Source organism: Sprattus sprattus (genome assembly GCF_963457725.1).
Source record: "Sprattus sprattus genome assembly, chromosome: 13".
Lineage (NCBI taxonomy): Eukaryota > Metazoa > Chordata > Actinopteri > Clupeiformes > Clupeidae > Sprattus > Sprattus sprattus.
Genome location: NC_137911.1, coordinates 18243273 through 18268889, shown reverse-complemented (window position 1 = coordinate 18268889; position 25617 = coordinate 18243273). Strand labels below are relative to the sequence as shown.

The 25617-nt window shown below is 44.5% G+C and overlaps 1 protein-coding gene across 1 annotated transcript; it reads left to right on the top strand.

Moving 5' to 3' along the window:
• Positions 1 to 1692: 1692 nt before the first annotated feature.
• Positions 1693 to 23663, top strand: clmna (calmin a; the record flags this gene model as incomplete). The annotated part of the gene is given in 17 exon segments (XM_080850800.1): positions 1693 to 1777; positions 14810 to 14871; positions 15781 to 15876; positions 16262 to 16345; positions 16452 to 16544; positions 16924 to 17117; positions 17491 to 17684; positions 18105 to 18187; positions 18300 to 19448; positions 19451 to 19585; positions 19587 to 19626; positions 19629 to 19706; positions 19709 to 20808; positions 21880 to 22046; positions 22517 to 22595; positions 22719 to 22777; positions 23504 to 23663. Coding segments are annotated over 17 exon segments (3858 nt in total).
• Between the last annotated feature and the right edge of the window lie 1954 nt (positions 23664 to 25617).

The following is a 25617-nucleotide window of genomic DNA, read 5'->3' as shown; positions in this document are numbered from 1 at the left end:
AGAGGGTTTATGAAGCACTGCTGTGGAGAAACAGCAAGTGTAATCCTGTTCACCATCCCAGGCAAGCTGCAGCATTACTCCATAATGTTCTGTGTCCAGCAAATCCCACTTGGAGCTTCAAGTTCTCTTGGAGGCTGACACGGTAACCAGCTCTGATCAGCTGTTTGCCCTTTTTGCTACAGTACATCTAGAGTGGTTGGAGGTGAGCGCGTAGTTCAAGGAGAGGTCCTTTAATACCACCTCACAGCCAATTAACCTAACGGCCGTGCCAATGGTAAAGGTTAACGTGACTGAAGGCAGTATTAGTTTCTAGCTTCTTCCTAGCTTAGCCCCAGCAGGAATTCATTGTGTGCTGTTCATACAAAATAACTTGAAGACAGGGACCTGCAAACACTCTCTGATTGGCCGGTACACTTAGAAGGTGTTGGAATTGTAGTGGCTGGTAAGATTCCAGCAAAGTTCAACAAACTGTTTTCCAAATGTAAATGTAAACTGTTTGAAGTGTTCCAAAACAGACATCGCCTGCTGCAGATTACCCATGACAAGGGTCATATTCGTTCTACCCAGAGCAATCCACTCTTACTGCGCTAAAATGATATAATTGCCTTTGATGGTCGTCAGGATTAGACTACCAAAGTAAATAGTGTCCACAGATACACCGATTTATTACCTGAGTGCAAAGTACATAAATGGAACAGGAGAGCAATTACTGGAGAGAGGGTGAAAGATTGAGTGACCGCAATAACACAATCCTTTACAGTCATCCATTCACCTCGTGATTTATTAACATCTGTGAACTCATTGTCTTTCAGGGATTATAATGTTTCCTAAATCACTTGTAGCAACGATGGATATAGGCCCATCATTGCAGCAAAGAGAAAACTCATTATTAAACGTTTATTATTAAAAGTTCCATCCATTCTGTTGTGCTATATTGCCGTTGTAGTGTCGCATATGCAGAGGATGCATTTAAAAGTTTGATTTATCATACTAGTTATTTAAGACATAATAGAACCACATGAGAATACGCATCAATTATACATGAGCTGCAGCAATGCGAGCAAAAACACAAAACCAGCAAAGGATTATCGGAGAGTTCTCTCTCTGAGGTCTTATTACAAAACCATACAGAGTCGAGGTCCAGTTAAATATGCGTATCCTACCTGCATATTCATTGACTGTGTAGCATTTTTAGATTTGTCTAACAGCGACAAATGTACACTGACTCTATACTAACGGATTCCCTCTCAAACGTGACATGGGCATTGGGGTCTGCCTGCACAGCGGCCAGCATACAGTGATGTGGTGCCTCTGCATCTGCGTCTGTCCTCATCTGGGAGGAACTGCCCAGTTCTTACTGTAAGAGGGTGGTGGGCGTGTACAAAGTATCCTCACAATCTTAACCAGGTGCTATTCATCTACATTTCCCTCCAGTCTCTTCATGCCAGCTACCCCTCCACTGCGCCGTCCTGGTGCCACTTACGTCACGGGGAAACTAACTTCACGATAACAATGCTGAGGCTGAAAGCAGCACTTTGGATAGCGTCCGCCTAGATTAATTCCTTTCAATAGCATCCATGGCTCCCGCCACGGGTTACGTTCGGTAGAACCTCTCTACGGCTCTACTCACCTCTTGCCCATTAGATTCTCGGCACAGAGTGTTGAAAACAAGTTACTTTCTCAAGGGTCCAAATGGCTGGACACGAGTGGGAAGATTGGTTCGAGAGGGAGGAATTTATCGGGCAGATCAGCGACATTCGTGTGCAGAATCTTCAAGGTAGGTGGAAGGAAAACTAGCCATGTGAAATGAAAGGGAATCGCGTTACCTTCCCCCAAACTACGCTATTTATGTGCTAATTCCAGCACCCCTTGGTTGAAATGACCGTGCACTGCTGTTAGAACTTCCGACGTTGGTTTCAAATGTAGCCTCGGTTTTCATTTATGAATTAATGTTGCATACACGCCGGGTCTGCGGACATGCTGTGGCACTACCATCCTATACTCCCAGGATACGAGTAGGATCTCCCTGTTTGTTTTTCATCTACAACGTCCAGCCTCACCCTATAGGGAATCCTGGCAGACATGAAGGCTATGGGATATAGGCTACAGCACCATACTACTCTAGTGTTAAGTAACCGAAACGTGCCGAATCAAATCTGGCTGGCTCTGTGTGGACAGTGTGTGATGCATACGTCTTCACCATACTAGTAATCAAGTGCAGGCAGCCGGTAGAGGGTTACTTTTTTTGAACGAAAGCGAATTAAGTAGAACTTTTCGAGAGAGAGAGTCAAAAGCAACAAGGTTTTGTTCTATCCTATACCGTGTTGCTTTTTTTGTCGTCTTACAGACCTTAGTTCAAGTGTGGGGGATTTTTTTTTCTGTTAATGAGAGTGGGCAGACCATTGTTGTCCCGAGTTTAGTCACTGGAGCATTTTGTGCCTGCGTTATGGTTGAGGGCTTCATAATTTCAGTGTGTTTGCTGATGTTGTAGCTGCTGATGCCCTTCTTGATCTGAGGATTTGTGATAATCCCCTTCACTTTCACATCAGAATACACAAATATTTAAGTAAATATTGAGGGAATTCTGTCTTAAAAGCCGAGTGAGACATTATCACTCCAGACATTCCTTCACACACATTCTGAAACCATTGCACTGTGCAATAATACTGATGATAATTATAATAATATTTGGCCATTAAACTCCCCTCTCTTATGTGAGTGGTGAAGTCTTGACATGGCTGCACAGTGGCCAGGCTAGGGGTGTCTGTACTAATTGACACCCGGGAATGTGGGCTTTGCCTCCTCTGTGATGAGGAAGGGGGCCAGAAAGATTAAACACTGCAGAAAACAATGCCCCCGAGCACATTACATAACACACTCACTTCAGAGTGATGCCCTCTACTTTAGAGAGATGGTATTTCAGCCCAACAGAGTGTTCTCACACATACTATAGGGCTCTGGAGAGACCCACAGCTAATTGGAATTCAAACCTCTCTTTCTCTCTCTCTCTCTCTCTCTCTCGAGCGCACTCGCTCCCTCCCTCTCTCTCTCTCTCTCTCTCTCTCTCTCTCTCTCTCTCTCTCTCTCTCTCTCTCAGTGTTGGTGGGGAGTGGAGAGGAGCACTCAGGAGCATCATGATCGGAAATACGGAGATTCACCAGTTGGCAGAGGCAGATTTTTAGTGTGCTTGGCACCCTTTGAGAAGTACTGATGGAAACGTAATTTATCCGCTTTCATAATAATGTGGATACTTTCAGTGCCATTTTGTGTTATTAAATAACACAATCATGTCTGGCTGGTTATACAAGGGAACTGGGTTTTTTCCCCTTATGAAAGGAAGTCGCGGAACTACTTTCCAGACTGTTAGGATGACCTGTAAACTGTTTATTTTGGAAAAGTGCTAAAGTGTGACATTTAGCAGGCCCTTATCTGTAATGGATAACCTTAACACAAATCCAGCACTTCTAGAGCCTGTGAGAGCAGACTAAGAAAGTGCTAGCATGGCAGTATTTACATCAAAGTCCTAAACATCTGCCCAAGTATTCTAAAATGTTGAAATGGTGCCAACATATTATGTCAGAAAGTTCAGTGAAAGCAGAGAGAGAGACAGAGTGGGTAAGAGAGAGAGAGAGAGAGAGAGAAAAAAAAGAAAGAGAAAGAGAGAGAGAGAGAGAGAGAGAGAGAGAGAGAGAGAGAGAGAGAGAGAGAGAGAGATATTTTGGTGCACTTGACTCAAGATTTTGGAGAAAATGGGCCGGGGCTATGAGGCATTTTCATTCAGTGTGATGACTGAGAAGCTGCTCTATACACACACTGACATACACATGTACACACACACACACGCACGCACGAACGCACGTGCACACACACACACACACACACACACACACACAGACACACACACACACACACACACACACACACACACACATAGGACACAGGACACAGACACACACTCAAAGCTAAATGATCTGAATGCACTTGTCCATATTAGGGAAGCAGAGACAGCTTTGGGGGAGGCAGCTGGGATACGGCACTTTCTGTACTTTTTCTGTCTGGCCTTAGCTTTAAGTTTTTATTAGGGCAGGAGTTAATGGGAGGGTTTTCTGGGGGAGGGAGAGCGGGGGGGGGTGCTGCACAGGACAATAGCGTCCAGTGTCTTAGTTGTCCCCCCTATTTTTTTGGGTCCTCTTTTATAGTGTGACGGGTGATGGTTACAGTCCTTAGGCAAGACGAGTAACCCAGATCAGATGTTCACTTTTCTGCCGGCGGCTCTGGGCCCAGGCCTCCTCTTTGATTCCCTCCCGACGTCCCCCTGTGTTTATCTAAGCATTGTGAGATCACTTTGGGCCACACGGAGCTCCGGGTAACCTTGTTCTCGCTTCGTCCACCGTCCACAGCGTTTGGAAAGATTCAAAGTCGAGGTTTTTTTTCTCTGGCATCACCTTCTTGCTCTGTTTATTGATGATTATGAAAAGTACTTAAATAGATGGTGTCTCTGGGTTGTACACACCTAGAGTTTTTGATCCTACAGCTCCGCTGTCTCTGTTGTTGTTGTTGTTGTTGATGATGATGTCTTGTGGGGGGATATTTGCAAGCTTGACTCACTTGGAACATATCTCTTCTCAGTTTTGTTTTGCGATGTAGTCTGGAAACATTTTGTGAAGAACAGTTTGGAATTATCAATGTTCTGTTCCACAGATCAGAATGTTAGTTAGTGGGTTTCCATAAGAAATCTGTGAGTGACACACTGGCACTGGTTAAACCTGATCCATATGCTCCACTTGTAATTCTGGATTACACTTGTTTCTGATGCTTCTAACCCAAAGACAATCCAGCGGAGAATCCCCTGACTCCCCAGTGCAGGGAACACCTGTCCAGGGTGTTTCGTTAAGATATACCTGTGTGGGTGTAAGGGGGACCAGATGATCCATGTCCCCTCTTGTCATCCTCTCCAGCAGACATGCACTGAAAGCCTGGGCTAACCTCCTTCCACTCCAGTGCTCTCCTCTCTCTCCTCTCTCGCCTAAGCAGCCACATTAGAGCCTGTCCTTCAGAGTTCTCCTGGCTCTGAGAAAAGGAGAGCATGCTGTAGGTGTAGCGTCTCCTATATTTAGTCCAGGCTCTCTCTGTCTCATCCCCTCTCTGTCTCTTTCTCCTCCTCTCTCACTCTTCTCACTCACTCTCTCTATCTCTCTGTTTCACTGTCTCTCTTTCTCTTTCCCCATCTCTGTCTCTCCCCCTCTCTCTCTGTCTCCTCAGCACACATGAGTGGCTGCTTGCTCTAACGAGTGCTCGGGCTAATGAATATGCAGCTGTGGAGCAGGAGCTGTGTGCAGGAGAGGAGTCCCCCTACGCTGCAATGGGGCTCTTATATAAGCCATGCTAACCGCGTGTTAGACACTAGCCCCGCTCTCACCTTCCACACACTCACAACACGCACACACACACACACACACACACACACACACACACACACACACACACACACACACACACACACACACACACACACACACACACACACACACACACACACACACACACACACACACACACACACACACACAAACATAAACATACACACACCGGCAGGCTGCAGTAGCCACCTGCAGCATCTTCACTCAACGACCATGTATGAAATCGGCCACGCATGAAATCACATGATCATTGACATGATCACAGAACGTATGGGTGGATGACTAGGCTCAAAAGATACAGTAGCACACTTTTATATGGTAGACTGCTGTTGATTCATGATGTGTTAACTGTTGCAGTATATGAAAGGCAAGTTGCAGCATGGTCTGTGTTATATTTGTATATTATATAATACTTGTGATCATTCATCACCTATGGATGGGTGACTAGACTCTATACACACATCATATAGACATAGATACTTAATTACATTCATATGCTTGATACCCCATGATTCTTACAAACAAGTTATATATGACCGTGACTGTCACAGTAAACCAGAGCATTAATGTGTCCATACATAGGGCAGTGGTCAGATTCAATATAGAGGGAATGATTAGGGATTCATATGTACCGTTAATGCAACAGGCAATCCTGAAAGTAGGTAATTATTGGAATAGCTGGATTGTCTCCTACCTGTGATTTAATGTAGCATAGACAGGTGATAAAACACCTCTACCCTGTCATGATGACAAAAGTGCTGTGCTTTTATGGATGAACATCCAGTCCTTTAACCAGGCCACTACTGCTTTCTTCTAAATGCTGAGCCAGTGTCCAATAGGAATGCCCCCAGAGTCTCTACGGTTACAGAGGAAACATCTTGAAGATGTTTAGAAAGTTACTGTTAGATGAAATATATAGTATGTACTAATACTGTAAAACACACACTTTATTGGAAAACGTTGAACATGATGATGTGAATGATAAGCACTGGCTTATGAACCTGTATCAGGGAACATGAGGTGCGGGGCGATGAGGTCATTCTTTTGTTTTTGATCTCGGCATCAAAACGAAGAATCCTGTTTTATTAGTTGCAGGTGTTTCTGCTGGTTGGCGAAGAAAGCAGTTGAACGGTTCGGACCATAAGCATGGCTGAATATGGTAAAGCTCTCCTTGCCTCAGTACAGCAGAGACTTTGTGGGCTGAGATTTATAAATAGTCAATCTTGTGTGTGTGTGTGTGTGTGTGTGTGTGTGTGTGTGTGTGTGTGTGTGTGTGTGTGTGTGTGTATGAGTGTGTGTTGTGTGTGATGTGTGTGTGTGTGTGAGAGAGAGAGCGAGAGGGAGAGCCTCTTTTGTCTGGCTGGCCTGTGAATCCTGTGTTCAAATTCCCTTATTCCCATGTGATTCTCAGTGTGGAGGACCTGATGAAGACCTCTAACATTTAGCACTGACTGTGCATTCCTTCCTTTGTCATATACCTAGTGTTGATGTCATCTGGCGGCGGGTTTTGGATTGGCTAGGGTGTGAATTACAAATGGTACAAATGCGCACTAGCTGTGTGTAGGGAAGAAGAGCTAATAATGGCTGATGCAATTCTTGGCTAAAGCTGTGAAAGGTTAGTGGCATTTTCACGGAAGTGCATCACAGATGATGATTTTTGCTCAGGAGATGTGAACATGGCGGTCATGATCTTGGAATGTTTGAGAGGAACCTTTTGGGTATTCCACAATCAAAAGTAAGCTCGGTTCTAGTGATGTCACGCATAGACAACAGAACAGCCTGTTGCTGCAAGTGATTAAACAATCACAACCTCTGTGGTAATAACTCATTTTTCCAGTGACATCATATTCTTTAGTAATTTATTGTTGATTTGACCCCACTGAGCGTGTTTGAGTGTTTGTGTGTGTTAATCAAGTACAGATTTGTGTTTATGCAAGGAGCCTAATGAACATGGAGACAAATTCCTTAGACCTCAGTATATACAGTATCCAGTCAGTGTTACTACCATGCTATATACTTCTCTCTCGTGGACTGTAGCCACATAAATATGACCAATATGTAATTGAGATTTCTTCACTGACACAGATACATTTTCAACAACTATAGTCTTACAGCTATAGTCTTTTGAGGTAAATAGGTCAACTGTGGTATAAAGTATGGGAAGAATGTTACCATTGTTATTGGTTGATAGACAATAGCTGCATTTTAGGTCACGTAAAGTTGAAGCATAACCCAGACGACGAGACTTTGTTTCTTATTCTCGTCACAAACTAATGGAGATCATTTTCAAACACTGTTAATGACTTAAGAATATGATAATCAAGTGCCTTGTATTAATAATTACCTTATATGCTTTTGTTAACAGGAACATGGCTTTTCTGTGTTTCTGTGTATATGTGTAACTTTGATTAACTGGCCCCACTTATTGTTTTCTCGAACCTGGGAAGATGCAAAAAGCTCAGTCAAGAACTTTGTTCTGACTGTGATGTTAAACATTTATGGCGTCAGCATTAGAGAAATGTTAAGTATATAAACTTTGTGGTTGCTTCACTTTCAGCTTTGTGCTGGGAGTGAGCCCGATTGCAATTGTTGTTGTTGTTTGTGTAACAAATATACTTATATGCAGCTCCGGAGTCCTGAGGTAACTAGAGTGAATTTTCACCTAACACATAATACACACCTGAGAGTGAGATGCACTGGCAGACCGGATGAAATCCATCTCAAGGATAAACTCCAAGGCCGAGGAGGAGCCCTGGGGGGAGAGGCCCATCTCTGGTTGATATTGATGTGGCGCACAGAGGAAATGGAGTATGAAACGAAGTTGGGAGGAGAAATTGGCCTGGAGGCCGTCATTACTGTCTCACACATTTGCATTCATCAGTTTGTAGTACACCATTGACCTGGTCTGTTGTTTGTAACAGGGCACGTCTGGAGAGTAATAGATTGCAATGAAAACCTGTTGCCGATAGACTACACCCACAGGTGGAAGACCAATCTTCAGGAGCGTGCTTGTTAGGGGTGGGTATTGCCAAAGAAGTCACGATTTGATTCGTATCACGATTCACATGCCACGATGCGATTCTATCACGATGCATCGCGATGCATTGCGAATTTTCACTGAACACTGTTAGAAAAAAATTAAGCCATTACCAGTGGCTGACTGGCTGTGTATGATCTGGATAGTGTGTTCAATTGATAACTCAAAGCAACTCAGTTCATACATAGCTGTATTTATTGAAACGACTTTTGGAGGTTACTTAACACAAATATTATTATTACTGGATACACTGCATGTTTTGCTTATGAATGACTTGTCGCAGTATCGCGCGGCCGGAAATGCTTGATGTTCGCCAACCATTCATGCAATTTAAAAAAAAAAAAAAAAAAAGTTTTTTTTTTTATTAATAATCGATACTTGGCATCAACAATCGATGCAGTAGATCGTGAAAATTAGAATCGCGATGCATCGTCATGACGATTATTTGGCACACCCCTAGTGCTTGTGCACTCTCATGTTTGATTGGCCACCTGCAATTCATTAATTGCGTCACATGGCCATCCAGAAACCCTTAATACATACATTTGTCTTTGTGAGATCCATGTTATGATCCTACTCTTAGTCTGGATCACGACAAATGTTCAAGTCTAGATTTTTCCGTAAAAGATCCTGTTCATAGATCCAGATCCAGATCAAGTTAAGCAAATAAAAGCACTTATAGGGTAAAACACACAACAAAAGACCAATATGTTACAATTAAGAGCAGACTTGAAATGCGTAGGATATTATGCAAGACTTCCCAAAATACAAGCATTCGGTTGATATTCAAGGATATTCTAGGAGTGTTTGACAGGAGGCCTGGTGAGGCTCTTGGATATGTGGAAAGGCAGACCGGCTTTCTCAGTCCCCTACAATATACATGGGATTGGGATCAAATAGCTTTCAATTGATATGAAGTGCACTTAAGATTCGCAAGAATGGCAGTTGAGTTATAGGAGATCAGTGTTGTAAGGTTTAACTGGTTTGATAACAGTGCGCATAATCAAAAAGCTTATTTCCTTTTTCAGATAGGAGCCCACTGATTTCACAGGACATAGTGTACTTTCTAAGCAGGCCATGTGGTTCTGCATGAGGAGGTTATTTCCCCCAGATATTTGGAAAAGTTGTAATTGACAGAAGACTGCTCAACTGTTCAAGGACCCTTTTGTACAGTAACCCTTTGTTAGGGTATGCACATGGTATTGTAATTTGGGCAGTTACTACGGCAACCATGGCAAGTGAATACCGGTTGACTGAGTGGTTAATCAATTGCCATGCAATGGACAATCATCAAGGAAGCGAACAAAAACCCCCTCAAACATTATTGATCTGTGTTTCAAGCTTCAAGGCCCCACGGATCGCTGACTCACCATTTGCACATGGCCATGCACAGACAACATAGCGCACAGCAAAACAACTCTCCTCGCCAACACACTGTTTCATGTCAGACCTATGCATTGAGCTCTGTCTGTGCTTCCACCTGAAAGAACGGACACGTTACTGTATAAAAAACAAACTCACTCCTGCACACTGCCAGAACACTTAGTATTTTGAAAGAACTCCTCAATCACAGGCTTTTTTTTTCCAGCGCCCACACTTGAAACATGTTATCAGAATATGTGTGGCTCCATCTTTCCTTCTTTCTCGGCTCTTCCCTCTTTTCTCTCTCTCTCTATCTCCCTCTCTCTCTCTCTGTCTCTCCATCTCCTCTCTCTCTCTCTCTCTCTCTCTCTCTCTCTCTCTCTCTCTCTCTCTCTCTCTCTGCCAGCTATGAAAGTGATTTTGCCCTTTTACCTCTGAGTTGGTGGAGTTGCGTAGGAGGTGGCAGGACATCTGTAGGCGCTGGCTGATCCAGAGCTAGTGGCTGCCCTAGCTGTCTCCTAATTGGCATGGAGAGGGAAGGAACTCCTGTTGCCTGGGGATGGAGCTGAGTGGAAACACACTGTTGGCAAAAAGAGATGAATTGATTCAAAAGTCAGGCAGATGGCAGATGTGAAGATTGAAAACAACTAGAAGTAAGGTGCAGAATTGTGACGATGATGTTCACTGGGATTTATGTTTGAGCATTGTGTCCATCTTTTAATTTCTGTGTGTGTGTGTGTGTGTGTGTGTGTGTGTGTGTATGTGTGTGTGTGTGTGTGTGTGCACTTCAGTATCTGATATGAACATATCAGTGGATTACCCTTTACAGGTTCACTATACCATGTTAAGGAATGTTTTCCGTGCAAAATTATGAATTCCATATTGGAAAGTGTGCAGATCATGTCGATTTACACATGGCTGACCCAGGAATATTGCAACAATGAAACTCCCATCTTATGAAACTCTTCTGTCAGCCAATCACCTCTCCAAGAATGTTAATTATGTTTGTGCAAGGCTCCTCGGCTTCCCCTCCTTCTGTGTAACTTGTGAGAGTGTCATCTGAGATGACAAACGCCTGAATGGATGATCTATTTGCCTGTGCCCTATGGATGGTCCCAGCTGGTGCAACCATTCTTTGCATGTCAAGCAAATGAAGCTCATGTGACCGTGGCGCAAAGTCCTGCCGTGTTTGTCGGGAGTAAACACACACACATCGTACGTGTACACAACAATGCGAGTGTGTTTCTCAGCCACCCGCACGGTGTCCTGAGGTCTGTCTGGATTGTTTTGCAAATCTGCAGAGTTTGATACCGGAGCAAATCTATTTGTATCCAAGCAGAGACACGATCTGAGATATGATCTTGTGGTCGGCCTTTTTCTCCCACTGAATTTTGCATGAGGTAACTTAGTGGAGGGTTATTCAAAAGATTCACATCGATTCTTATCAGGTCTGCAAACCGTGTATATTGACCTTGGGAGTATAGCATGAACTATCGCTGGTTTCCTTTATGTTGGTATCACACAAGCACATTCTGTTGAGGCGGTCCTTGAGTCATATTTTGAAATAGTTGCATCACAGAGTAATGTAATGAAACCTGCAGAGTGATGGCAGGAGAGTTCATGTATCTCGTCTTTACATGCTGGCTTTATTCTCAGATGAGATTTGCTTTTGTGTATCTCGTCTATAGATACTGGCCTTATTCTCAGATGAGAACTGCAGCAGAAAGTCAAACCTGCAGCACATCACAGAGACTTCACTGCAGAATGTGAAAGAGGGAAAAGAGTGTGGGTGACATGTGGTGAAGAAACAGCCCCTCCAGGCAGGAATTGGAGAAACACTCACACACACACACACACACACACACACACACACACACACACACACACACACACACACAGACACACACACAAACAAACACACACATACACACAGCATATCCACACGTACATGGACTCACACACAGACAAGCACACACACACACACACACACACACACACACACACACACACACACACACACACACACGCAGAGGAAAAAAAGGGTCAGGATTTATGTGTATGGGGGGAGGAACTCAAAGCTATGAAGAGCTGAGTCCTTTCATTTTGAATCGCCTCAACGCTCAAACCTGCTGTTCGTGCAATCAAAACACATCTGAAGGACAGCATTGATGGAGGAAAGTGGAGTTTCTTTTGGCAAAAAAAAGTGCTGCCATAATTGAAGCTGGTCAGCCAGCCAACCGCTGTGTTAACTGCTGATAGCGCGTCTCTGAGCGTGACCCCAGATGACCCCGGTGTGTGAGGTTTTCATCTGTTATTAACAGGATGCCTGCCTCGCATGCCTGCATCATGAAACAAAACAACAACAAAAACATCTTACTGAAAAAACAAAAAACAACTGACCTCAGCAAAACCATGAAGCAGAAGAGAGAGAGAGGGAGAAAACAAAAACGTCGCAAACAGACCCAAACAGGCAACCTGATGAATGGGGTCATCAAACCGGGCCATTCCACCCGCCCTGTTCTTCTGTCTGTCTCCACTCAGTACCGGCGGTCTGTTCAAAGCACGGCAGATCTCAGCTGGGGCCATGCTGCCTATCACCCTCTGTCTGTCTCTGTGTCCTTTACAAGGGCGACGGGGCTGTGCAGAGCTGGAGAAAGGGCCCCTCCTGGTTAGCCAGACCTGGATTACTGTGAGACCGGCGGGGCTGAGGCAAAATCCAGATGCTCCTATACTTGAAAGAGCTGCTGTTGTGTTGAGGAAGAGGGTGAATGAGCGAGTGATCATGATAATAATCTTTATGGTGTGTCCTTTATTATGCTCCACCGACTCCCTAAGAAGAACGAGGCGATCAATGGCCACTTCCCTCTGATAGCGTTTCTCTTCTGCACTTCGTAAATTCTGCTCTGTGACAGGGTAGAAGTATGCAATGATAACAGAGGGTAACACCACTTCCCATGTGTGTCTGCCACACACACACACACACACACACACACACACACACACACACACACCCCGACACACACACACACACACTGTATAAAGAGAGGGATAGAGAGAGAGATAAACAACACATATCCACTGAAAGTACAGTATAGTTAAGTGCTTCTGGTATTGTCATTCCAAATGCACAGCACTCTGAATGCTCCTTTCTGAGCACTTATGATTTGTTTGCGAAAACCAGAGACTTATACTGGAGGAATGTGTGGAAAGTTCAGTTTGCTTGGAAATGTTATAAAGTTTTATAACCGATTCAGTCCCACTTGGGTCCCCTGGCCAGTTGGTTTGTCTCTCCTTGTGAATGTACCCCTTTGTGCCTTCATGATGTAGTGTGTGGGTGTGTGTGTGTGTCTCTGGGCTTAGACTTACTCCTTGTTCATTAGGTCATTATTCCATCATGTAACAACTCTTATTGATTCCAGAAAATGGCGGCGTTTGGTCTTTTCAGAGATGAATAATTAATGGTGGAGACGCTTCCTCAGCCTCTTGCAGTTGCACTCAGAGGATGCATTCAGAGCCGTGTCACTATTACTATTTCCATTTAATGCCAGCATTGTTTATCATTGTGTGAAGGCAGTGGGGACAAGCAGCTCGTATAATCAGAGAGAATCTCCAGAGAATCATTTTGGCTCTCCTCTTCTCTGGGCAACATGCCTTTTTCCAAATGAAGGTTCTAAAGGCAAACACAGACTCGGGCTTATTCACACATGCACACACACACACAAACACACATGCACACACACACACACACACACACATACGCACACACACACACACACACACACACACACACACACACACACACACACACACACACACACACACACAGACAGACTTACACACACACACTCTTTATACTCTCGCGACCTCTGCCCTGCACACATAAGGTGGTGTTGAGTCCAGCTGTTCCAGAGTCAGCCCTTACTTCATGTATTATTGCACGGGCTCTGGTCCACGCCTCTGTCTTCTCCTCTCTGTGGTGCACCTCTCCTACTGCGCTCTGATGACCCCAGCCTCAGCTGTCTGTGCGCAGCCGAGCCAAAGAAAACTGTTTTCACATGTTTGTTATTCACGTCGGATCGTCTTATCAGATGGGTGTTATTGTGGTGAAACGTTGTGCTAAGACGTGTTCCATCAATTGCACAGCTCGAATTTGTGCATGGTGGACAGATTACTAATCTCTGGCGAAGTGTGGAATGAAAGGTGTTTTGCTTGAGATGTTGTTTGAGCAGATGGAAGGTTTTGTGTTTCATGTGGACATGAGAAGACCTTTCAATACTAGGTTGTCTAAACATGAATCATGTCCAGCATTTGTGAGATAGCAAGATCAAGCTAGACTGACCATTAACTGTCCGGTGCTGCTTGTTCCATCAGTGGCTTTCTATTGATTTTGTTGTTTTAATTTCGAGGTTTAGGCTTTTATATTGCTACACTTTCAGAAAGAAAAGACGAGGTTTTTATCTTCAAGGATTCTGCAGAGAAGAACATTTTGTCAAAATAGTCTTTCTACATGGCTATACAACTAGCCAAAGAATCCTTCATCAGATGGTACAAAGGGAGATTTCTAACAGTCTTCAGTCTTCTTTGCAGTCTTTCCTGTGGAGACCCGTGGCATTAGTCATAGCGGTGCTAAACCGGTCTTTTCATCAAGATCTCTCTAGATTCTGCTGAACTTGAAACAGTAAAGCAACTACAAAGCAGCCCTTGGGTAGCAACGAAGCAGCAGCGGATGAAAACAGGCCTCCAGTCAGCGTGGTCCAGCCATCTGAAGCTTGTTTTAATTACGCTGTGTCTCTGTGTGTGTCTCTCTGCCGTAGCCATGCTGTGTTTACATGAGCAGAGATGCAGGGACCTTGGGCTAAGTGGGATTACTGGGATGGGGAGGAACGAGGCTGATGGTGTTGGTTTAAATTGTACTGTATTAATAGTATGTCATGTATTATTCATGAGTCTGGCTGTTGATGTTACAATACCGGGCTTGTCTGTTTTGCAGTGGAAAGAGAGATGGTGCAGAAGAGGACCTTCACCAGGTGGATAAATTTGCATCTAGAGAAGGTAAGTTATGATCATCAAGCTGACGTCTCCTGCCGGCTACCATTGTTGAATGCTGCACCCTCTGCCAACACTGCCGTAATAGTTCTATTCCAGAGGACAGTATAGGAGGGGTTTTCTATCTCAGTAAATTTCCCAGTCATCTATTTGCTCTCAAGACTTCCAGCAGGAAATGAACACCCCTCTCATACATTATTCATGTCTTAGAGGAATTGTCAACGTGTGCCATAAAACATGCATCAAGAGAGGAAAGGAATTGTGCTTTGTGATGGATGCTTTCTCCTGCTCTCTCTTTCACCCAGTCTCATTCTGCCGCAGGTGGATGGTGGTTTTTTTGTGCTTTTGTTTACATAAGTTTGCATGCCCAAATACGCTTGCGTAGACACACACACACACACACACACACACACACACACACACACACACACACACACACACACACACACACACACACACACACTCATTGGAGTGTCCTAGCAGGTCATGGGTGTTGCAGGTCTAGTGTTTCAGACAGCTTGTAGATGATAACAACATCACTAGTCTAAGGGCCATTGAGTACTGGGTGAAAACAAAAAGTGATAAATCCTTTGTCTTGCCACACAAAGGCCCTCTATTCCATTACACAGTGTTTGGCATCTCATCAAAACTGCGACCCACTAATTAACAATTACACGTTTGTCTCCTCCTCTCAGTTGGAAAATGTGACGTCTAGTCTCCCAGCCAGCATTCATGGCAGACAATATCTGTCTATCTTTTCCTTTTACAATAAGAATTGATTATTTGTATTGTGAAACTCTGGGTTGTTTAATGGGAAACAAGTAATGTCGTAAAAATAGCAAAAGCTGGATGTGTGTAGGTGTCAGTGGGGTCGTATCATCATAAAGAGATTCTGTTTTCTGCCTGTGGTCACAGTGTAACCCTCCAATGGAGGTGAATGACCTGTTTCGGGACATCCAAGATGGCCGGATCCTGATGGCCTTGCTGGAGGAACTGTCCGGATGTAAACTGGTGAGATTCTTCAAAGTGTCATATCACCTGACCCTAGTGTCAGGTGAACATCTCCCTTAGTCTATAGTCTCTTTTAGTTTCAAGTCTTTTCATGTACATTTTAGTTTTATTTTGAGTACTGTGGGGTGTAAACTGGTGAGATTCCCTGACCCTAGCGGAAAATCTTCCTCAGTTTCATGTCTGGATGTACATTTTAGTTTAATTTTGAGTTATGAAAGAAGTAACAAAGTTTAAGTCAACACAATTTAAGTGTGAAGATTCATGAAGAGGTGAAGTTAAGAATGAGAATTGACAAATTGAAGTTTAAATTGAATAAACTGAGGTATAAGGAAACTAAAAGAAAGGTCAGATTGAATGAAGTAATGATCTTCAATCTGTGTTTCAGCTTCATGGATTCAAGCCATCCTCCCATCGTATCTTCAGGCTGAATAACATCGCCAAAGTCTTGACATTTCTGGAGGAGAGAAATGTAAGAATCAGTCACATGGAGCTTGCACATTATGGCCGTCTGCTGAAACCCACTGCCTGTGTGAATCATCCTTTCTAATGTTTGGTGTGTTTTATCTGATGCCCAGGTGAAACTCGTCAGTATCGATGCTGCTGATGTTGCCGATGGCAACTCCTCTATTGTTCTGGGCCTCATATGGAACATTATCCTCTTCTTCCAGGTAAGGAGGAGAAAGGACGTGAAATCTGAATAGTGTCATCTCTTTATCGCCATCACACTTTGGGGAAATATAGGGCAGACAGGAGTGGTACATTGTGTATTTGCTGAAGATAAAGCTCATACAAATCTAATAAAAAGACATAAAAAATCTAAATGGATATTCTGTTCAAGGGCAATGTACTCTGTCCTATGTCCTTTCACGGCTACCCGAGTATGGAGCTGGACTCAAACTCTTTCTTAATCTGCCTCTTATGTTCCCCTCATTTCCCCGATATCCCACTATCTCAGCACATTTCCACACGGTTCTCTGCAGAGCTTCATTTTGCGGTGCCAGTCCCAGGTTTATCTTACATAATGCACATTCCCCTATGCCTTCCCAGATTAAAGAGCTCACAGGGAACATCAAGAACCAGTTCCCCTCCTCCTCCAGCCTCTCGTCCATCCCCACCAGCTCTGACTCGGACACGTCCCACTCCAGCACCCCGTCCGAGGAGAGACGGTGCTCAGTGGCCATCAGGGACCACGGCAGAGCCATCAAGACACTCCTCCAATGGGTGCAGAGGAGAACGAGGAGGTGAGAGGACTCTTCATTTTGTCCCTCTCTACACCTTCTGCTCTGGTTGCTGAATGTTTGTTTAAAGGCGTCACTGCTTTGGTACAACTTTTTTCGATTCACAGAACGTACCCGTGTAGAAAAGTACACGTTAACTAGACGAATGAAAAAAACATTCATATCATGAATAAAACTCCTCGACAGATGGGACTGGAAATAACAATCCCCAAATGTTGTGTAAATCTGGTTATGCAATATTCAGAGGTCATCATCCTCATATGACTTCCAACCAGTAACAGACAAAGTCTGTCATTCACAAACAGGAAATTGGCCTTTATGTAGTGTTTACGCTGCAGTCCGTCTGGCGCTGAATGCTAACTGTCTTATCTGTCAGATATGGAGTGGCTGTGGCTGACTTTGGGAAGAGCTGGACGAGCGGCCTGGCTTTCCTGGCCGTCATCAAGTCCATCGACCCCAGCCTGGTGGACATGAGGCGAGCACTGCTGAGGACAGCCAAGGAGAACCTGGAGGAGGCCTTCAGGACGGCACACTTTAGTCTGGGCATCCCGCGACTACTGGAACCTGAAGGTCACAAGGGCTTTTAGGCTCAAAATAATTCATAATATTCACTGTTATGTTCACTACTGGAACCAGAAGATATCCTGAACATGATTTTTATTATTCACCGTCATATCCATTAGGTCACAAGACATTTTGTAATTGAAACCTATTCATTACTGGCACCTAAAATGTACCATGCATTATATAAACATTATTATTTAATGATATATTCACTGTTATATTCTCTTTTGGAGCCTAAAGGTTAAAATGCATCATATACTTAAAAATGATTAATAAATTCACCAGTATCTTCACCAAACCTCCTTTAAAATGTTTCTTTGCTACTTGCTATAATAAAGTGTGTGTGGTTGTATGCACAGTCTTGGCATAAACACGCTTTGTTATGTAATTGACCTAAATACAACTGTGATGAATTTGCCCTCACAGATGTGACTATAAACCCACCAGACGATCAGGTGATTATGACCTACGTGGCCCAGTTCCTTGAACACTTCCCTGGCATTGATGAGGTGAGATTATTCATTTCACTGGAACCTATTTGTATTTCCTGTCAACCGCAGTGATATGTTCTATCAATATTTATTTAAGGTCGGTTTTGTTTCTGTGGGTGATTTTTTTCAGGACGATGTGTCAAAGAGAAGCACGACAAAGGTGAGTGCACGTCTGAACGACACAATGACCCGCAACGGTGTGAAGAGGACGCACGAGACGTCATACGTGGTGAAGCGGGACTGGGTCAAACAGCCCCCAAAGATCTTCATCTCCTCTGTGTCGGATGGGTCCTCCGTGCAGCAAGTGGCGCCACCACCTTCCTCCAAGGCCAGTGAGGAGTCCTGCTCCAGCCCTGCTGAGTCCAGCCCCAGTCCAGCAGCTGACCGTGTCTCAACCCCCTCACTGGACCTGACCAAAGACACGTCCTGCTCCGTGTCTGCCTCAACCTCCTGCTCCAGCTCCCCACAGCCGTCTTACGTGGACTCCGTAATCAGCTCGCCAGACTCCTGGAGTGAGATGCCGATCGAGGGCGAACCCCTGGAGAAACTTCCAGAAAGCTACAGCGACGGCTCACTGAATGAGGACAGTCTAGCCTGTGATGAGAAGGAACCCGTAACAAGCAAGAAATCACAAGCGTCAGACAAGGGCCTGCCTTTAGAAATAGAGAAGCCATTAGATGATGGCATGGACTCTGAGCTCTTTATAGATGAGGGGAACTTCTCCATCTGCTCTCTTGACAGTTTACAGGCCAAAACGCCTTCTGAGAAGGAGGAGGAGGCCCCCCAGCACACCTTAAGTGCCCAAGATCAAAATCAAGTGCCCGAGCTAGGTGGAGTTGTGAACACATCTGACATGGGTTCAGAGGAAAATGTCCAGAATGAGACTGTTAAGCCTTCACCTGCTGATGTATGTGATGGGGGCTGTGAGTCGGGGTACTTTCCCGAGGAAGGAGAAAATCCGCTATCCCTTGGTGAGACTGACCTCCAGCACTGGCCCTCTGTGACCTCCAACCAACAAGGAGTTGAGGAGGAAGTCAAGTCAAAAGAGCAGTCTGGACATTCAGATAAGACCGCAGAGTTTGCAGACCAACTGCAATCCTCCAGCACTGATCAAACGACTGCTCTTGAAATAACAAGAGAGCCCGATCAAATGACCGATCGCATTACTGCTGCGGACGAGCCTGCTGTCGGGCCTGGCTGTTCTGTTTCAGGTAACAGCGTTCTGCTCTCAGAGAGGGAAAGTGATATCCGCTCCAAGGACACACCGCTAACAGAGGCTCTCAGCAGGAGGACATCCACTACGCTGAGAATGTCGACGTGGAGTCGGCGGAAGAAAGTGACTCATGCGACGGCGATGCCTCTGAGCAGCCGGCCCACTCACTGGAGGCACAGACGCCGAAGGGAGGCGTGAAACCACAAGCCAGAGGACAGCGATGTAAAACATCAGGAGAACTTGGAGGAGAGGAAAAGACGGGCCTAGGTGATCCCCGGAGTCCTAAAGTCTATGAAGTTCCTGCAGCTTCAGGGAAAGTTTTGCACAAGAGGATGACGATGAAGACGCTGGAGAAATGGCTGATGAGAAAGTGGAGGAGACCAGTCATGGGGACATAGAAGAAATCAGTGATGGGGACACAGAGAGGGCAAGTCATGGCACAGAACAGGCGACCAGTAACAGGAACCCAGAGGTGAGCAGTGGGGTGGACTTGAAGTTTGAGATAATGGACAAGATGGATGTTAGCGACTCAGCTGAGGTGAACTACGATAAAAAGGAGTCTGGTCTGTTGTGGGGTCATGACCCCTGCAGCGGGGAGAACAGTCAGGCCAGTGTGACAGAGAACATTAAAGAACCTGGTGAGTTGGAACCTGAATCCCAACTGAGACAACCCACTGAACTTGAGAAAGAGGAAAGTGCCCCAGAATGTTCCCCTGAAGGTCAGTCGAGTTGCGCGGAGAGCAAACCTGAAGATGTCTTAGCCAGAACAGCTAGCCAGACTGCGAATCAACACGAGGATACAGGAAGTAGGTCAGATTATCCAGCAGGTCAAACGCAGAGCAAGTCCGAGGAAGTGGTGAATGGCACAGAATGTAACGAAGAAAACCCACCGAATGAAGGAACGGAGAGTCTGTCTTTGGAAAGGCAAACAGGGACTGAGAGTGAACCCAGACATGAACAAGTTGGCGCAGAGATTCAGTCGGAAGAAGATTCGGTCTCCCAGGAGACTCGGAGTGACAGCGTGCCCACTGCAGAAGGCTCACAGCTGGAGGAAGGGAATGAAGACGAGGCTGAGGAGGCAGGGCGGGCACCTGTGTCCGTGATCCCCCTGGATCTGGTGTACTACCCGCATTACGATGTCCCCATCTCCGAGGTCATCGAAGCATTCGTGGAGCCCGACGCCGACCCTCGCGACCAGGCTGAGGTGGGGAGCCTTGACCTGATTGGCTCAGGCGGAGCAGAGGATTGTGGGAGCATGCTGCAGGAGCTGCGGCTGTCGCTTAGCATGGCGCCGCTGCAGCCGGCACCAGTGCAGGAGAGGCTACCAGGACCCGACACCGACAGCAGCGAAAGCGAGGATGAAAACGCAGACCTAGACCACGTCCAGAAACCAGCACAGCCTGGTGGAACATTACTTCAATATATGGTATAACTAACACACACACACACACACACACACACACACACACACACACACACACACACACACACAAACACACAAATGACCCACAAGCACAGCTTCCATTCATGCACATTATGATTCAAGCAGCACTTACATTATCAGTGATCGGCATGCGGACAGGATGTTCCTTTTTTTAGCGCAGTTAAACGGAGGAAATGACATGAAATGGCTTAATTGTATTTATCTGCAGTCTATCCCTAGCCCTCGTGATAATGCTGTGTCTGTGAGCTTTGTTTGGCCTGTGGAGAGGATCAGACATCGGCTTGTTTGGTGCTGAACGTCCTCACACAAATTTTCACCCATGATTAATGATTAATGGCGGTGGTTGGGTGGGGGTGGAGTTGGGAGGATGCATGAGGATATTTAGAGCAGTACATTCCCTTAGATGTCATTCACACTGTGGAACTAGATCACCGCTTTTTCAGTCAGCACAGCACCCTTAATGAGCAGCAAGAACACAACCCCGAATAATGAAAAAATCATCAGAGCGAAACCCATTAAGGGACGACAGAGAGAAAGCATGGCTTTAATCTCTCTCCTGTATGGTGCTCTACCCTGAGCTTTAAACCCCAAACTAATCTTTGCTCATTTCTCTTCCTGGGTACACTTATGAAACAAACAAAAAAACGCTTCCAAGGGTTCTACAAAACTCAGTGTTCTCCATAAAGCTGTTTCCAGATGATCAGAACAAAAAGTCCAAGAACAAAACGTGTTCTACATTATAAAAACACTGTCGATGAGACTGATAAACAATAAACTCATCAGACGTTTCTGAGCCAACGAGGCTTTTCTAATGGTGGTTAGCCAAAGAACCTGAGAGACGTGGACAGATTGCATGGTCTGCATGGACTTGAGAGTAAGAGAGGGAGATACCACAGCACTGGCTTCCTGCCCAGGGCCCAGAGTGTCTGCACTGTGTGTGACTGTAATGTATGACTCATACACTCATTACTACTCTCTTCTCAACCACACCCCCACCTCAATACCCCCCTAAAATAACCAACCCTTAACCCTAACCCCCCCACGTGTGAACAGGCGTCAGAGGGGCCCCCTGAACCCCAGGAACAGTGCCACCCGAAGCCAATTGAGGGGCTCGTCGAGGTGGACCGGCGAGCTGCTGATGCTGATCCAGGCGGCCTGGGTGAGCTCATTAAGAGCGATGAAGAGTGGATCAGCGCCAGAGAAAACACGACGCCTCTGAGGTAGGCCCGCTATTCTTAGCCGGCCCAGTGCTCGGCGCCGGGGCGGCCTGAAACACCCGAGACGCCACAGGGGGAACGTTGAGTTTCTTGCAGGCCATGACCTCAGCTGCAGGCCCCGGACGACTGCTTGCTAAATTGCCTTAAATGTACTGAACTAAGGTTGCTGTTAGAGATGTTGATACCCGCCGTTGGTCGGCAGTTGGAAAGAGGTCATTTCCTACTCTGTCAAAAGCCGTAACTTACATTAAGCATAACATACACTGTATGCATTGTATAATGTTACCAGAGGCCTCTGCCATGTACCCCTATATAAACTGGAAATATGATTTCCTGTAAGTTTATATTTACATTGTTGCTAAATCTGGATTGGATTTGTTCGCCGCTGCAGTGGATGAGTTTAGATTAGGTTCAGTTAACAATGATTAGGCAAATGGCTTTATTAAGAAAACAATCTCATTTGGTTTAAACAGGGACGATGCTACTGGAGATCCGAATCAGCCTTTTACTGCCCCGTATCTGAGGGCCTCAGCTCAGCCGAAAGAGGCTAAGGTTGGTTGCACATCAGAGTCGTCCACCTTAGAGGTGATCTAGTTTTGCATGTTGATTAAGCAGTAGCCAGTTCACATATATGTTTGTCTCTCATATGACCTGTATTCTCTTTTGTGTCTTCAGAATGGAAATACGAAGACCAGTGAGCCTAGCACATCTGACAGAAGCAGCCTTCACATTAGGTATACCTGTTGTTTAATTGAAAATGTGTTATTTCGCTGAATGGTAATTCACTTCAGAATGAACGTAATGTAATCTCTAAGAGCAGCTTCAGAGTCTGCACATGTCCTGTTGCCATGGCTCTAAAACTGGGCTGGCTGAGTCTGGAGTTGGCAGTCCCTTAGGGAGTACAGACCTGATGGCAACGTGGAGCACTGGCTCCTCCTGTCTGGATACACGCTTCTCCCAGCACCATGCTGTCTTCCTGCCTTCGCTGCTGATATAATTCCGTCACAATCACCCAGTCTTAGCAGCAGTCTTACACATGTCCATACCACTCTTAGTGAGTGGACTTCTCAACTAAAATGTTCATGATTCAGCAGAATGTGTGAAAATAGACTGTGTATGAGTATATAATGGTGCTGCCAAGATAACCTGTAACGCTGCCCTGTTTTTTTTTTTTTATCTTTCTCTGTTAGTCTCTCGCTTTCTCTGTTCTGTGGCAAGGTTGTTTGCTTTTGTTGCTATGACAGCCTGATCCGATTATCTCATAAGGGTGTAATTCAGGAAGATGTGTCAGTTTCACCAGTTTCCACTGAAGAATGCGTCACACACACATACACACACACACCAACAAACCAAAAAACCTGCAGTGCTCACCTTTCTAGTTGGAATGTTTGTGTCCTTGTAGAAGTGAGGAGGCGTTATGCAGTGGTGATTCATTAATACGCCACCTGTTCCTTTCACAGGAGAGAGAGCGGAGCACAAAAGGACGAGAGGCCTGTGGATCTCACACTGGAGGAAGTCTGCCTGCTGCTCATTCTGTGGCTCATTGTTTACTGCCTCTTCGTCCTGCCTCAAATTGACTTCCGGACTCTTCCTCAACTCCTCCTCAACATTGAAGAATGAACATAATACAGGCCTATCTACTTTGGTCACATGACATTGAAGGGAGTTGGGGCATTTTTACAGCTCTGCAAATATAGTCAAGGAACTTAACGTTTTTTTATTACTTTAAGATAAACATTTGAGAATTTTTTGGGACCCTTATACATCCTGTATTGATGAAGATTATTTGTAAGAAAAATATGTGTGCCACTGTAGTCTTGGCTTTTTTGTTCTGTTTGGAGTGTGTGCGACGCGTTATAAACATTTACTTACGCTCATTTGTAAATACTGTTGTAAAAGACTATCGATGAAGTAGTGCCCACCCATGAAGAATTGTATAATTTATGCATGCAGTATTCAGTTATACAAGTGAAAGATTTGAGTTTTACAGAATTATAGATATATTATACGTAATGCACAACTTCCTCTAGGCAAGCTGACTCGTGGGACTTACTCCTATGAAGTGTATTCGGTAGGTCTCAGCATTGCAGGAGGAAGGCTAGTGTCAGTTGCACTTTTTAACCACAAAACACAAACTGCCAAAGATGAAGATTTAGAAAGGTAAAAATTATAGTGATCACAAATTCTAATCAGAATCTAATATCAGAAAAGATAGCCATGTTTTTGTTGAAGTTGAGCATAGCAGGAATGTTTTAAAGTCATTGAGCAGTGATTAACATGAGCAGTGATTTTTATATGTCTTTGCTGCAGAAGTCTAGGAGATGAATGTGACTCAGCTGTGCTTGGACATTTGGAAGCCTAAGGGAAGAGAAAGAGAGAGAAATATTTGCTTCACAAACTAAAGAAAATGATATGTTTACCTTTAGTTCATCTGAAGTACATCCTCACTTGCTGTTTATTTTTTTCTTAAAGTTCGAAAGTGATAAATTGCATCTTTTACACTCTAGTGAATGGAGAGAATTACACAGACAAGCACAGAGTACCATGACATACATTTTTCCCCCCCAACATGGGGTAAACAGAAACGGACACAATATTGACGTGAACATAACTTGTTTAATAAATTGATTATACAAAACAGCCTTTACAGTTTTGCTTATACATACCTTGAGGCATATCGCAGTCTTTGTGGGTCAGACAGTGTCTGTGTGGTTGTGTGTGTGTGTGTGTGTGTGTGTGAAAGAAGGGAATAGAATGTGATCATTCAAATGGAGTGTCTGAAACGCAATCCTAAAACTGCATTTTGCTTTTGTATCAAACTTGATAATGATGTATCAAAAGCACCTGCCAAGTGCAATAAATGAAATGCTTTGCCCTCTGTCCATAGCGTGCTTTCTTTTACAAGTGTAAGCATTGTGACAGTGAGAAAAACTGTATTGACCGTGACCTCTTTCTGTAGACATCAGCAGGATCCCCAAATCCTTGATAGTTCTCCGTCAATCTCTCAGCAATTCCAACCATCACAACCATTGTTCCTTCCTTAACATTGCAACCACTGCCATCTGGTGGACACATTTCGTCTGAAGTGTTAGCACAAACTATTTGTTAGTTAACTCTACATGTACAGTTCATATTTGCTAATGGTTCTCTCTACAATTTAAAAATATTTTGTATTAATCTAAGTTGTATCACAAATTTTCCCATGCGCACAAATATTGATGCAAATCGATTCGTTGGTTTCATCATCTCTGGTTACATCTTGTCTGATTGTTTTCATAATTTCTAAAAGTTAAAGCTTAGTTACTCTGACTTAATGACAACAGCGCTGTTTAAAAGTAGAGCAGACCATTTTTTAAAGCAGAGTACAACAGACCAAAAGTATTTATGCACGTGTTAACCAAACGACAGAAACCTTATACCCTTTACTCTTTTCAGAATAGAAGTTGCAGCAGAATCAGATAGGTCAACATAAAAAATAGGAAACTCATATGCTTGTATGAAATACTGCTCGACAAGGAAATCGTCAGCAACGACTAACTGGGAAATAGAGGCAAATAAAAGGTAGGCTAACACT